This window comes from Fusarium falciforme, chromosome 7, assembly GCF_026873545.1.
Source record: "Fusarium falciforme chromosome 7, complete sequence".
NCBI classification, from domain to species: domain Eukaryota; kingdom Fungi; phylum Ascomycota; class Sordariomycetes; order Hypocreales; family Nectriaceae; genus Fusarium; species Fusarium falciforme.
The window spans coordinates 3,220,946-3,235,212 of NC_070550.1; the positions used below are offsets into that span (position 1 = coordinate 3,220,946).

Below are 14,267 nucleotides of genomic sequence, written 5' to 3' on the forward strand. Positions count from 1 at the left end.
GGCTGGCAAGATATTTGGGTTACAATACGGGTTTAGGATAAAAGTACAATTCATTCTCATGAAGAAGTAGAACGGAGATGATATTGAAAGAAACCGGTAGGCCGTCTATCCTACCCAAGTCTCTGGAAAGGAGCAGCTGCATGCGTAAGAAGGCTCTCTATTATATTTATCATAGATCGGTTTCTCGGTTGCCGAGTAGCTTCCAACTTGATTTCGGCGTCTCCCGGGGTACTTCACCATGGTCTCGTCTCGCCAGTGTCAAATATCAACGGCCTAGCGCCTGGAGTCCGGGTTGAAATATCCTGGAGGTATTTCCCACCATGTCATGCGGAGGCTTATTTAGGACTTTCTAAATCGTAAGCGAGTCTCGAAATCTGATATGGTTGTGGTTGAACCCCTCAACGAGGTCGAGGATGCATACACTGGAAAAGTTGCTGGAAAGACAAGGCGGGTTCAGTGCTCTTGACCATGCATCTACTTGAACATGCAAGCTTAATGAAGTTCAAATATCACATACCACTAAAACCCGTGATTACTTACGTATTGCCCAATTGTTAATCCTTAGCTTCTGTAGACGACTCTTGGGACACCCGTGTCCCCTCGGGATTGCCATGCCTCGCACGGGTGACATGACTCAGTTCAGGTTCAGGCCAAGTCCGTCTGGGCGTCTGCTGATTGGCTGCAGGGGCGTAAGCAGGCTGCATGAACCCGCACTGGACCCACAATAAACTCTGGATCATGGCGTCGCTAGCAAGGGTGTCAGCAGATGGCATCAACACCTCGACAACTCTCTCGAAACATCGTTCTTCTTTTCATTCCTGCATCTCACCCACAGCACGAGAACCAAAGGGACCAGCATAAGCAGCCATGCCTCCGCAGCTATCAGAAGTTTGGGAGCCGGTGGATGACTGGACAGGGGTGACGAGCGCTAAAGAGCGGAGAAAACGCCAGAATCGCCTCCACCAGAGGGCGTATCGTGAGTCCCAACCCGTGTCGAACGGAATTATCCGTCCCATGCTGACCTGTGGCACCGATTCAAGGCAAGAGGAAACACCAGAAAGCCTTTTCTACCAATAGCCCTGAACCCCGAAACAGCCAGGTGATGAATACTTCTCCCGAACAGCTTGCAAACACTCGGCGGAATCAGTCTCAGCTTTTTATTGCCCTGCTCCATAAGCTGCCCATCCTGGTCATTATCAGATGCCCCGAGCTGCACAACAACATCAGGGACTTTATGCAGAGAGCGTACACAAACTGGGGGCTTAACTTTCCATCTGTTTGTGATCTCCCTGGTCTCACACGACTCAACACCTTCGACGCTCTGGCCAGAAACGCCCTGACGCTTCAAATTCCTCTCGAGTATCTGGAGACAGATGACTACAGTTCCATATTTAACAGGCTGGGGCCTCAATCTTCCGGGGACCAACCCGCCTTTCCGGCTCATCTTGCTCCAACACAGTTGCAGAAGTCAGTCCCACACCATTCCTGGGTGGATCTATTTCCAATTCCTGGGATGCGAGATAATATCCTCCTCGGTATTGAAGCCGGGGAGTACGATGAGGACTTGCTCTGTGATACGCTTTGCTGCGATCTACTGGATTTCGATGTCAATACGAAAGCATCACTTGTGGTATGGGGCGAGGCCTGGGACGCAGGGGCGTGGGAATTCAGTCCCGAATTCTTCAGAAGGTGGGGCATGTTATTACGAGGGTGTCCTGAGGTGCTGGAGGCGACAAATTACTGGCGCCAGAAGCGAGGTGAGATGAAGATTAACTACGTCATGAATTAATTTGCACTACTTCCATGACGACAACACGAATGCCTTATAGTCCATATAGCCTTCGAAAAGCCCAGTTGTCGAGTATCCTTGAACCGTTGAGATTCGTGATGCCTTTGCCCCCTGCATTCAGTTGCTTGTCATACTTGCCCATTGCCAATTCGGCAAGAAAGGGTCCCAGTTTCTCTGTTGGACTATGCAATGGGTGCAACACAGTTCGCATCAGCGGTCCTAAAACGAAGCTCATCGCGTGGTAGGCCACACCGGGGTCGGGAATATGTGGCTTAATGGCATCGTGATTCGAGGCGTCTACACCAGCAGGTCGGACAGACTCAATGTGCAATCGGGGGGTACGTAGTTCGGATAATGCTCTCTCGGCTTCTCCCTTGACACGCCCGTAAAAAGGAGTAGAGAGGCCCGGGTTCAAGGTTGCGCCGCCACCCGAAACGTAGATGAAGCGGAAGGGTTCGTCGTCAGGCGAGAGGTTGGAGAAGGCTCTGACCGCAGCAAGAGGGAAGTCTTTGGTAATGGTGATGTATTCGCTAGTTACAAGTCGTCAGCCTGCGAAATGCGGTTTAACTCGAGACAGATGAGGTAAACAAACTCCTTCGTGACCTTGAGCTGGCTTATGCCCAAAGCCCAAACGACTCCATTGGCGCCCTGTAGCTTATTAAGAAGCTCGGGCTCATAGTTTTCGAAATCTTTGTGGATAATAACGTTGGCTCTTGGGTCGTTCGCCGCTAGAGGAACTGGTCTGCGGCTCAAGATGGAGATTTTGGTGATTTCTTTCGATTTGAGCATGGCATCGAGGACGCCGGAGCCAACGAGGCCCGTCGCCCCAGTAAGGATTAGATGCATGATTTCAGGGATGGGTTCGAAAGCATGACAAGAAGCAGTCTAAGTATCAGAAAGGACAAAGCCGGATGGTAAGTTTAAATAAGAACCATGACATGGCGCGAGGAGTGACGGGCAACGCTCAAGGCTACGATTCAGGGATGGCTCTACATGGACTAGTTGGCCCACCATTGGTATCAAGGTCAGGGGGGTAAGCAAGCTGCATCGACTAGTCAGGGCCCCATACTTCAGATATGGATAATTATCAAGCGATCGATTTGGACCTTTCAGGTCGTATGGAATAGTACCTCTCTATTGTACATAAACGGCCAGCAGTTCAGCCCCTCCCAATAGGCCGGGAAGCCTTTTGCCACGCAATGTGAGCGAATGAGGCAACCATGGGTCCAGACACGCCCGTCTCCTTTGGATCCTCCCCAATCATGGTGGCGGGGAAGCCAGGGTCGAATTCCTTGACACCCTCAAGGTACTGGATTTGCTCATCAGTCAGATGAATGCTCAGTGACTTGATGTTATCTTGCAACTGCTCAACCTTGCGAACGCCAACCAGCGGAATCACGTTCCTTGTCTTCTGTGAGATGTACGCCAATGCAATCTGCTGGATGCTTTCGGTGCCGTGCTCAGCTGCCACCTTTTCCAGGGCCTCGCTGATCTTGCGTTCATCCTCGGTCTGCTCTGGACCATGAATCGCCCTGAGACCCTCACCAGCCTGCTTACGAGCCTCAAGTTGCTTTTTGGTCTGAAGTCTACCTCCCCCGAGAGCATCCCAGGCACAAAGCGCCATGCCGAAATGCTGGGCCATGGGGATGATGTCCCGTTCAAAATCACGTCGCATGATGTTCCAGCGACCCTGATACACGCTGAAGGGGGTCTTTCCATGGGCCCTGGCGTACGTATTGGCAGCCGCGACAACCCAAGCAGGCGTATCTGAGATACCAAGGTAGAGAACCTTGGATTGCTGAACAAGGACGTGAAGGGCGTCCATGACCTCCTCCACCGAGGTAGAGAAATCCCACATATGGACAAAAAGCAGATCGACATAGGTGGTCTGTAGCTTTTCGAGGGAGGCCTGGAGCGACAGGAACATGGACTTCTTGTGGTTTCCAGAGTAATTGACAGTCCTTCCAGGACCAAGATCGAAGAGGCGGTAGTCACCCGTGTACTTGGTGGCCACGACCATCATGTCACGGTTGTCTCGTGAAGCCATCCACTTCCCGAGGATAGCCTCTGACTGCCCATTCTGGTAAACGTTGGCACAGTCGATGAAGTTGCCGCCAGCTTCGGCAAACGCGTCAAGGATCTTGAAGCTTTGCTCCTCGTCAACGCTTGTGGATATATCAGCCCAGGCAGTGCCAAAGGTTCCGGTACCCAGGCAGAGGGGAGACACGCGGGCTCCAGCAGTAGAGGAAAGGATTCGATAGCGACCCAGCTCGGTGGGAGGCTCAGGGCAACCTTTAAGGAAATCAGACATGATGGGTTGGTTCGTCAGAGAGATTTATGGCTTTGGATGAGTGGTTGTTGGGCTTTTGGTGCTAATGAAATCTGGAAGAATGCAAAGGCAACACAACACAAGACTTTATAAGAGTCAAGAGGCAATGTTTACACGTCATTCGACTGCTCCTGGCATAAAAAAGAGCGCGTAGGCCTCCGAGGCTCGGGACAGAAGACTCTCCCAAACCCGCGCCTGGAATAGTTTTCGTGCTTCCGCAGTATCACGTACGGGCCTTGGACTGATTCTCAACCTCAAAAGAGCCAAGAATCAGGTCAGAGCAGCAGGGGTGTAAGCAAAATGCAGGACGGCACGGTTGAAGGTGGACCTGCGCCAGATCAGCCAAGTGCCTGAGTTGAACCTTCACCCCCTAATGGGCGTTAGCTTTCTAACAGATGTCACATGGCATACCGCCTGATCCCATTCACGGTCAAAGAGCTGAAGATGGAGGGCGTACGTCGCCTTGAGAGGTATAGTCAGAAGAATCTTGCCCAGGTCCACCAGTCACCTCCATTTCATCTGGCTGCTGTTACATTACCGTGTAAGAACATGTGAGACTTCTACAATATTCTCCAATTTGATGCATTAATTACCCCTCATACGTGGATTATGGAAATGTAGCTTAGCAAGTCGTGATCTTTTAGGAAACCGTGTTGCTGGCTGATGTTCCGTAGGTGCATAGTAACTAGAAGATCTACAAATGACCAAGATTACCGACATAATAAGTACACATGGGTGCCCCATCCCTCATTCTCCGTCTAATCACGACCAGCTGATCTTCACACAATCGTTTCAACATGCCCCTCGAGCTGCTTTTGGATAAACTCAAACATCCCCTCCTGAAGGTCATGATTCTGAGCAAGTTTGGAGCCGGTTTCAGCTTTGCCAATAGGACCATAGTACTGTCCGCTCTTCGCATCGGGGCTCACAGCTGTGTAGATCTGAGAAAGAGCACCCTTCTCTACAGGAGTTGCAAACATTATGGCAACGTTAAGGAACGGCTTGAGGAAAAATCCGGTCGAAGCGTGATGAAGATTGGTGGCCACCATTCCTGGGTGGACGGGGATGATCTTGACCTCTTTTTCTCGCTCGGCCAGTGCCTTGGAATAATGAAGATCGGCGAGCTTTGAGATGGTGTATCTCTGAGTCGTCGCTCGGTCGGACATGGTTGTTCGGAACTCGTCAAACTTGTAAATGTCCGTAGGGGCTCGGGCGTGAGCAGCCGAAGAGAGCATGACTACACGAGTTTGCTTGTTGACCTTGGCAGTACTGCGCAAGATTGGAAGCAAAAGCTGTGTGAAAAGAGCAGGGCCGAGAACATTGGTTCCGAATTGGATTTCGTACCCGTCTTTTGTGAGTCCCTCGGGTGTCATCATGATGCCGGCATTGTTGACGAGAATATCCAAGCGGGTTTCTCGACTGAGGAACTCTGCCGCAGCAGCTTTGACGCTGTCAAACGAAGCCAAATCGAGTTTCAAGAAGACAATGTCGCTCGCCGTGAGGTTGGCATGTCTAAGCTCCTGGATCGCTTTGTCGGCCTTTTCCTGAGACCGAGCAGCCAGGTAGATTCGAGCTGGGTTGTGTTGACTGAGCTGCCGAACTGTTTCAAGGCCAAGACCAACATTGCCTCCAGTGACAATGATGACCTGGTTGCTGAGGTCTGGGATATCACTCGAGGAGAAAGGCGCCATTGAGAGGTTCTGTAGGAATGCGAAGGGGTGTAGATGTGCGTTGTAAACTTGAACTGAAAATAACAGACAAAATTAAACAAAGATGCGAAGGAATGAATGCAATCGAAAGCCCAGGCCATTGATATACAACGGATGTGGCCATTATCGGAGTGTATATGGCCCCGAACGAGGCGAGACAGTCTCGGTGTGGCCATTGCGTGGACAAGGGCGTAAGCAAAGTGCAGCCGACGCTAGAAATTTGGCTGTCTCCATAAAAACTTGAAAAAGACAAGGGCATAAGCAGAGTGCGTCCGTTCGAACGGCTGTGGACTGACTCGGGGGCATCTCCACAGAGCCGGGCTAGACTTTAAGTTGCACCCGCGCCGCTAAAACTCCGAATGGTAATTATGCACATCATGGTTTTATCACGGCCATGAAAGCCCTATTAGCACAATTAGAAGACTGACTTCATGTTACTCCTGAAACCGGCTGATACCATCTCAGTCAAGGCCGAACATATATATTGACGGCAGTTCCTACTCCTCAGGTCACAAACCTGGCGAGAGGGGAGAAATAGCAAGAAGCCAAGAAGCATCATCTGAAATCACTACGTAAGTCCCAGATAGTTAGGAAAAAAGGAGCGTGAGATAAGTCGATCTCAAGAGTAAGGAACAACAAAAGGGCCTAGCCAAACACTACCGTCAGCAAATCTTAGAAAACCCAACTATAACACTTACAAATCCTCTCATAGCTCGATCTTCTAGGTTAATACCAGTAGTAACAGGGAACCAGGACAACTTGGTTAACCACGAATGGGGCAAAGAAATACTGCATCATCTCCATCTCCTTCTGGGCTCTTCTCAAACGTCTCTCTTCGGACTTGATTGCTTCCAGCATTGCATTCTGCATCCAGTACTGCATCACCAACTGAGCAGTCAGACGCTGTACCATGTAGTCATCATGCGTCGGCTTCTTTGTTGCAATCCTCGGTGGTTTCTGTGGAGGCTTGACAACTGTGGTCGACTTTGGATAGATGGCCATGAGGAACTTCTTGTCGCCTTCAGACAACTTAGTCGCTAGGGGCACATATGTGACGAGGCTGTGAGTATCTCCTTGATCAACTGGATAGTGCATTATGGACTCTGGGTCATATGCAGCAGGCTTCACCCCCTGGGTCAACCTGTCAAAGTTGTCGTGAACCTTCTCAGCGCTCCAACCATACTTTGCTTGGATGACCTGCATGTTCCAGTTGACTTTGCATTCAGGATGTTGATGCTCATGCTGCATGCCCAGGGCATGGCCGAACTCATGCAAGATGTCGTACTGTCTCTTGGCTCGTCTCGCTTCTGCTCCCATACTAGAGTCCCGATGCATGTTGAGCCACATGGTTGGCTCTCTGCGATGGTTCTCAGCAGAACGGCCTATAAGACATTTTGACTCGTTGGTAAAGGTAATGCGGATATCGGAGTGTTCGGGATCGCCCGGCTCAAGAAACTTGAACCGTAGGCGCATCGGGATCGAGTTGTAGTGCTCTGTCACGCACTTCTTGACCGTGTCTTGGTCGAATTTGTCGCCATTTAGGAAACGCACTCTCAAGTTGCACCTCTCATTAGGCCACAGGACATTGCTCTTTGCAAGTCCGAGTTTTGCGCCATCCGAGGAAGATTTTTGTCGGAGTTGAGGGATTGACTTGTGTTGGGATCTAGAGGCAGTGTTTGATCGGCTTGAGCTTGCATGTCGTTGACTGAGATGTCGGAGTTGATCCATATCGAAATCGTAAGAATCAGAGTCTTCAGACTCAGGCTCGGACTCGGAGCTTTCAGAGTCGTAGCTATCCGACTCGAAACAGCAGCAAATGTCGTCTTCGTCACAGAAGCATAGCAGATCGTCGTCAATCCACTCAATGTATCCGCTCATGGCAAGGACGCAGGCAGCACGAGTTTGTCTCTTTTGGGTTAACAGGGAGAAGGAACTGTAAAGTTGTGACGGAACAGAAAGTAACACGACTAACGGGGAAGAAATACCTCAGGATGCCTTTGTCAAAAGTGTAAATGGTCCGCGTACCAAAGGTCCCGACTCCTCCAATCGACATGATTAGTATTTTCAGGCGTCATTCAACTAAGGCATAATACATGCCACGTCGGATAACCATGCATCAAGATCCAATCAGTGCTGATGCTGGAGCGCCTCAATGAGACAAGGCATACACACAGCCCCAAGCGGAATCGTGCTGCTGAAAGGCAGCTGCATGAAGACAAGCATTGCCTCAGGGGGACGAATCATACATATTCCTCTCCCACATTCGTGCCTGAGGGGTATCCCAGCTATTGTAATTTCCCACAGATGCTGTGTCAAGAGTTATAGGTGAATGTGGGCGGCCGAATGGGACCATCGAGGTTCACAGCCTGCTTGTGAACGATGCATGGCTCGAATCACCCGCCCTTGCCGGCGTATGCAGGTAAGCCTTGAGTCCGCTCATGCAACTTGGAGAAGGGAGGCAATTCGCTCGAGGAGACAAACATGATACGTGTTCTTGTGTGACGTGTCACGAGGGTATCACCTGGCCGTCGTGCCTTGGTGACCTTGGTGTAGAGGCCCCAGCCTCTTGGGCTTTATACGACAAGAGCCGCAATCATTCGGCGTCAATGTGCATCCAATCCAAGCGTCGTGGCTGGTAATTTATGCTGCCCTCGGCACAGCACGTCAAGTGATTCCGTGTCAGACGCCAAGCTCAAGTACACTTACCAGCCGTGGCGAGGTTCTCGGCCTATATAAATCGCTTGCATCACCACGAAGCTATAGGTTTCGGTTCCCAAGCAGGGTGTGGTTTCAACTCGGTTGGCCCTATCTAGCAATGCATCGACTCGCAACAGATGTGCATGAACGCCGACGGCTCAAGGCCTATTATAATCGAGGGGTCCGGTGAACATACATGCGCATTGGAGGATCTCCGGCCGATCACCACGCTGCAGGTTCATCGTTGCCAAATTGGCGCCTCTTGCAACCTTGATAGGTGGACATTACGCCCATGAATCTCACAACACTCCTCAACTGCCCTCACGATGTAGCGCACGGTGTTTGTTCGACCTCGTGCGGTTCGGCCCGCTCTAGGTTCCTTGGCACGGGTTCGGGAGAGGCTGAGCACACCGACCAAGGAGGCTGAAGTCTAAACAATGAGTGTATAACTACAATAGTTTGCAGGCCTGTTGATCGGGCGGTATGTCGAGTATAGAAGGGACAAGAGCATCTTGGCTGGAGGGCACCGCAAACTGCAACGACTCTTGTAAGAGTAGCTATGCGTTTGGGATAACTGAGCGAATACATAAACTTCAACAGCAATTGTCGAGAAAGACATCACCAGAACTCGCGAGGGGTTGACATCACTTTAGCAAGTCGCAGGCGTGTATGACGTTGTAGAGGACGAGAAGCCAAAGAACAAGTTGCAAATCCCCAACCCAGACTCCAAGAATTTATTCATTAATTATAATACAAGATATCTATTTACTCATTAGACATAAGAGCGTCCTCTGTTGTAAAAAAGGTGTTCTTCGCTGCGAGGAACTGCTTGTGGAAGGTCTCGAGAAGAGTGCCGGGGAACACGTTGCCGACGACAATCTTGAGCCTATCTTCCTTGCCCAGCCAAACGTGCTTAATGAACTTGCCCATGCAACCCTGGTTGGCCTCGGGGAAACCATTGGCCTCTGTGCAGGGCAGCTCTTTGATATCGTTGGGGTAGTCATAGCGCACAAAGGTGCCGAAGCCGCCCTGGTCGGTGGGCTGCCAGCCCTTGCGGTGTCGGAACTCGGTGCAGCCAGGGTACTTGCTACCCTCGTTAGGGCAGTCGTCCCAGTCTCTGAAGATGTCGTATGTCTTGTTGTTGTTCTGCATGATCATGAAGCCAGTGTTGAGGAACAGCTTACCAAATCGATCGTGGTTGTGCTGTACATCGGGGTCGACGGCGAGGGCGAGCGAGTTGTTGTGAGGCGAGATGCTCCAGTAGTTCATGAGCCATTCGAGAGGGAGGTCGAGATGGTTGAAGAGGGCGTCCGAATCAATAAAGATGCAGACGTCGTGGTTCTTGAGGATCTTGGACAGAACAGATGGCTTCTTCCAAGAATCACGTCGATCCTTGTAGGTGTTGATCTTGACGTAGTAGTACTTGTAACCGTGGATCTGGGCTGTGCGAGATATTAGGAACGCTCCTCAAACCATGAAAGACAGAAGTAGAGACAACGTACAATAGACCCAGTGGTTCAGGGTACCGCCAGAAGGACCATGGACATCCTTGGCACGGCTCCAGCTCATTCCCTGAGGATCCCAAATCTGTCCAGGCTTATCGAAAGGACGGCTTTCGAGGTCGACGATGCAAAGGCGCTCTCCCAGAGACTCCTTCCAGATGGGGTCGGGGTGAGGAAGCTTCCATCCCCAAGCGCCATAGTCAGCAAATTGGGGGGTAGTGGGCTTGACCGAGGGGATCACAAAGTCCTGAGGGCGCAGGACATGGGACTCGGCGGCGGTGGGTGTAGGAGTGGGAGTAGGGGTTTCCTCGACTTCGACTTCGACAACCTCCTCGACGACCTCGATCTCGGGCTCCTCGGATGCAGGCGTGGGGATGGCTGGGACGGTCCCGGGGTCTTCTTCAGCCTTGGCAGAGGGGAAGACAGAGGCCTTCGCAGGCTGCGAGGCCTTGGTAGCGACCTTGGGCGCGTTGTCGGGGCTGGCAGCGGCGTGGTCGACGTCGGGGATGTACTCGTCGGAGTCGGAGCTAGTAGGGTAAGTCAGATACTCGATCGCGAAGCCATTCAGATGGAAGTACTCACATGGCAGTGGCCGGGCGGGATGGAGTGGCATTAAGATGGAAATGGGCCAAGCCCATGAAGAATGTGAAGAAAACGGCCGCGACAAGCAGCGCCACCCGGTTGGAGCGAACAGCGCCCATCATGGTTGCACTCAGTAATCCAAAGTCATAGAAGGGAAAAAAAGGAATGTCGGTATGACTTGGAGAGCGCGAGAGATGTCGAGTCCACGAAGGAAGCGAAGCGAATGGCGAGAGTTGGGCAGATCAAGATTAGCTGGAACGACAGGGGAGAGACGAGACGGGATGGAACAATATTCTTTAAAGACAAAAACTGAAACGCTAACGTTGTAGGCGAATAGGGGAACCCCTCCTGGAGCTCAGCGGGCAAACAGTCTCGGCTAGCGGCCCACCCCGTCATGCTCCAGCAGGTTAGGGCCTTGGGCTAGCACTGTACGATTAAGGGGGAGGAGGATCAGCCTCACGCCCCGACAGACGGTAGTTGCAAACTAGTACGATAAGCCCCTGAGTTATCATTGATTTATTGAGTTCTAGCGTCGATAGTGGCTGAGTGATCCCTGACCGGTTCCCCGTTTGGAAGCGGCCGGGCCCTGTCGCGAGCTGACACCGGTCCCAAGTCGACGGCCACAGACCCGCCGTCATCTCCACGATTGTTGAATCATTCAGGGGTTGTGAGAGATGTGTAGATGACTTCTCTATGTCTAGACGCCACTGACATCCGTGCTGCCGTAGTTCAACTGCCAGCTGCCCCTATCTCAACGGCTGAGCTGGTGGTGCCGGTAGAGTTCCTCCTGTTGAGCCAGATTCTGAATGCGTCAGCGTAAGCGTCAGCAGTGCAGTAGGGCTGTGATGACAAGGGTCTAGCCCGGCTTATCTGGCCAATTAACGCGTGTCGCATTCAAGGGTACATTTCTCGTCTCACAGTTTTGGTAGGATTGCAAGTCCACACAATTCCAGTCGTTGAGAGTAACCTTGACGAAACCCGCCAATGGCCGAGTGCCACAGTCGCCGTTGGATTGACAGCGGCTTGCTTCTCCAAAGCATTCAACCGTCTTGCATGATGGTACTGAACTGAAGAACGGTATCAAGAACGTATACTCACTGTATGTCCTTCTTACGATCTATCGTTTCATCAAGATTTCACTCCTGTTTCATCCTTCTCCACGAATAAACTCACATCAGATTATCCTGCTTCAGGGTAGCATCAGACCAGGGCTTTGATGATGCATGTGTGTCGCAAATAAAGTTGAGAATAACGATATAGGGGTTAAATGCATTTAATGGCAAGGGTAGGGGCTCAGCTGAGGTGAGAAGAAGTGATGATGATAATTGTTAAAGGGTCAGCATTTGCTACACCTGTCCTCTAGTATTAGAATCCCGCACCCCTAACAGCAACTAACTTCCGCCACCGACCGTCTCTGCAAGGGAAAATATGCCGTGTCTTGGATCCCCTCCCTTGCCTCTTAAACTTTCAAGTTCCATTCCCCGTCCGATCAAAACGCCGCATTCCTCTAAATACCATACCTGAATCCCGTGTTCGAGTTACGTTTGAGTGAGACTTTTTTTCCTTTGTCAGGAAAGCTTGTCGGAGCACGCTCATTTGCCTGCCCAGTTGAAAAGAATCCTAAAAAGAGACTAGGAGTCAGAAGAGACGTCGATCTCGCTCAAGTGACTTGGATAATGTGCACTTATCAGAACGCAGCGTCCTTGGCGCCCCCTGATTCAGTCGCCAGCCACCCGTGAACCCCTAACGGTTCGTCTATAGCGATATTGCGCCGAGACCTCTCAACCGTCGTAGCTGGTTAGTTGTGAAGCTCTGACAAACCTGTTTGTTGTTGACACAGATTACTGAGTTTGCCCTTTTGTCGGTTTTGTAAGGATAGAGTAAGCTGGTCTGTCAATTACCGATGTTACGTCAAGCTTTGTCACTTCTATTGCGGATCCTTGTCAAAGGTGAGCTTGGCTCATGGTTGATGGATAGCCGAGGGTATTTGAAGATTACTAGATGCCCAGTGCTAAAAACAGAGGGACCGAGAGCTGAGTTGTACCACGTGAATCTCTTCATATGACTAGAAATATCACGAGGCCTTGATGTTGGCATCCTCTCTAGTAATGTTACCGCCCAGTGTACCCATGGTCTTTCGATACTGAGCTGGTTGTCAACCATGGAGCTCTAGGCTGTCATACCCGACAACTCAGTTCGAGGACACGAAACGCTTCACAGACAACACCGTCTACACGCATCAGTCCATGACAGCGCTGCTTAGGTGCCGATATCACGCGCTGCGTTGTCCCTCCTTCTGGTGGGTCTCATACATGACCATCACGATGAAATTCATCTGGTAATCTTCGGAACGTCCATCATGGACTCTAATACGAGGTTTCACGATACTAGCGTTCCATTTTGAGGTGCGGATCAAGCTTGGCATGGTTTAACGTGCATGCATGGATGTGACCCTTCATCTTCTTGCAGTCACCTATCACTATTTGGGATCGTTTGTCATCTCCGAGAAACCGGATCAGGCCCTTGCCTCTTGGCATAGATGAGGTTTCTACCTATGATAAAACGGCGCAGGGGTAGCGAGTTAACTAGGTTTTCAGATTTGAAGCTGCGAGTCTACCCAGCCTGAACTGGATTGCTCCCATGCCAAGGGAGGGAGGACCTGTATATTGGAGTACAAGAGTGTGGCCAACAGCACAGTTGCAGGCAGCAGAAAAAAGTGAGTCCAGATTCATAATCATTATCATTTCGTCATTTTTTGTTCGTTAAAAGCTATAGCTATCTACATGAATTTCCATTGTGTCCAAACCAGGACTCCCATTATCAATAAATGTTCCCTAAAGATCCTACCGAAGAAGTGAAAACAAACATCTTTCCCAAGTCCTATCGTCTAACAAGAGTAGGTGATATGTAGGCCATTGGTATCATCTTGTCCGAGGAAAACCTTGGTGTTGCCGTCAGGGTTTCGAAGGGCGACCTTCAAGTACAAGGTCTCGGCACAGTCAATACCACCAGTGATGTGACCCTGGGGGGCGAGGTCGTCCCAGTTGGTAAAGTCTGCGCCTCCGACATCCTTCTCTGCGTTGTCAAAAGTCTTGACAGAGTTGTATGTCACAGCTCCCTCGGGAAAGCCGGAGAGTTGTCTCACGCCGGCTAGGGCATCGCCGCCCTTGACGATAAAGGTTCTTGAGATCCTCTCGCCCTGGTCCCAGCCAACGGTGCAGTCCTTAGCGTTGGAAGGGATGCCCTTGAAGACGACAACCTGCTCAACTTGGGAGGCGTTGTTGTAGGTTTCAAGGTGGAAGCCCAATGCATTCTTGGCAAGATCGGGATGCTTGGGAAAGACGTTGTAGTTGGCTGCAGGCCCGTGACGGGCAGTTTTCGAGATGGAACAGTCGTCTGCTGTCTGTCGAGCAATGTTGATGGTGGGTATGCCATTGGCCACTGCCATGAGGCATGCCAGCGAAGTGAAGATGTTGGTGAGAGAAGGCATTGTGAATGATGATCAAAGCAATTCTTGACTTGAGTAAATGCTTAGTTGGTGGAGAGTGATAGACACAATTCTGAGGGAGAGCCGAACTATATATGGAGTCTCCCCAACCTCGTCACAACAATGATGCGCGCAGCTCCTCTGATCAGCGAGCCAAGCCTGAATGACGCTC

General features: G+C 50.9%; 7 protein-coding genes across 7 annotated transcripts; 1 reads left to right on the forward strand and 6 right to left on the reverse strand.

Annotated features, from left to right (window-relative positions):
* Positions 1-867: 867 nt before the first annotated feature.
* NCS54_00965400 (Hypothetical protein) lies at positions 868-1,789 on the forward strand (the record flags this gene model as incomplete). The annotated part of the gene is made up of 2 exons (XM_053154994.1): positions 868-976; positions 1,041-1,789. 2 exons carry the CDS (start codon positions 868-870, stop codon positions 1,787-1,789), a joined length of 858 nt encoding a protein of 285 aa, XP_053010969.1.
* Positions 1,790-1,823: 34 nt separating this feature from the next.
* Positions 1,824-2,635, reverse strand: NCS54_00965500 (Hypothetical protein; the record flags this gene model as incomplete). Its single annotated transcript, XM_053154995.1, has 2 exons — positions 1,824-2,319; positions 2,382-2,635. The coding sequence occupies 2 exons, from the start codon at positions 2,633-2,635 to the stop codon at positions 1,824-1,826; spliced, it is 750 nt and encodes a 249-aa protein (XP_053010970.1).
* A 313-nt stretch (positions 2,636-2,948) lies between these two features.
* Positions 2,949-4,100, reverse strand: NCS54_00965600 (Putative aryl-alcohol dehydrogenase AAD14; the record flags this gene model as incomplete). Its single annotated transcript, XM_053154996.1, has 1 exon — positions 2,949-4,100. The coding sequence occupies one exon, from the start codon at positions 4,098-4,100 to the stop codon at positions 2,949-2,951; it is 1,152 nt and encodes a 383-aa protein (XP_053010971.1).
* A 797-nt stretch (positions 4,101-4,897) lies between these two features.
* Positions 4,898-5,809, reverse strand: NCS54_00965700 (Hypothetical protein; the record flags this gene model as incomplete). Its single annotated transcript, XM_053154997.1, has 1 exon — positions 4,898-5,809. The coding sequence occupies one exon, from the start codon at positions 5,807-5,809 to the stop codon at positions 4,898-4,900; it is 912 nt and encodes a 303-aa protein (XP_053010972.1).
* Positions 5,810-6,553: 744 nt separating this feature from the next.
* Positions 6,554-7,705, reverse strand: NCS54_00965800 (Peptidase M12A domain-containing protein; the record flags this gene model as incomplete). The annotated part of the gene is made up of 1 exon (XM_053154998.1): positions 6,554-7,705. One exon carries the CDS (start codon positions 7,703-7,705, stop codon positions 6,554-6,556), a length of 1,152 nt encoding a protein of 383 aa, XP_053010973.1.
* A 1,584-nt stretch (positions 7,706-9,289) lies between these two features.
* NCS54_00965900 (Nucleotid-trans domain-containing protein) lies at positions 9,290-10,730 on the reverse strand (the record flags this gene model as incomplete). Its single annotated transcript, XM_053154999.1, has 3 exons — positions 9,290-9,966; positions 10,027-10,553; positions 10,609-10,730. 3 exons carry the CDS (start codon positions 10,728-10,730, stop codon positions 9,290-9,292), a joined length of 1,326 nt encoding a protein of 441 aa, XP_053010974.1.
* A 2,765-nt stretch (positions 10,731-13,495) lies between these two features.
* NCS54_00966000 (Hypothetical protein) lies at positions 13,496-14,098 on the reverse strand (the record flags this gene model as incomplete). The annotated part of the gene is made up of 1 exon (XM_053155000.1): positions 13,496-14,098. The coding sequence occupies one exon, from the start codon at positions 14,096-14,098 to the stop codon at positions 13,496-13,498; it is 603 nt and encodes a 200-aa protein (XP_053010975.1).
* Between the last annotated feature and the right edge of the window lie 169 nt (positions 14,099-14,267).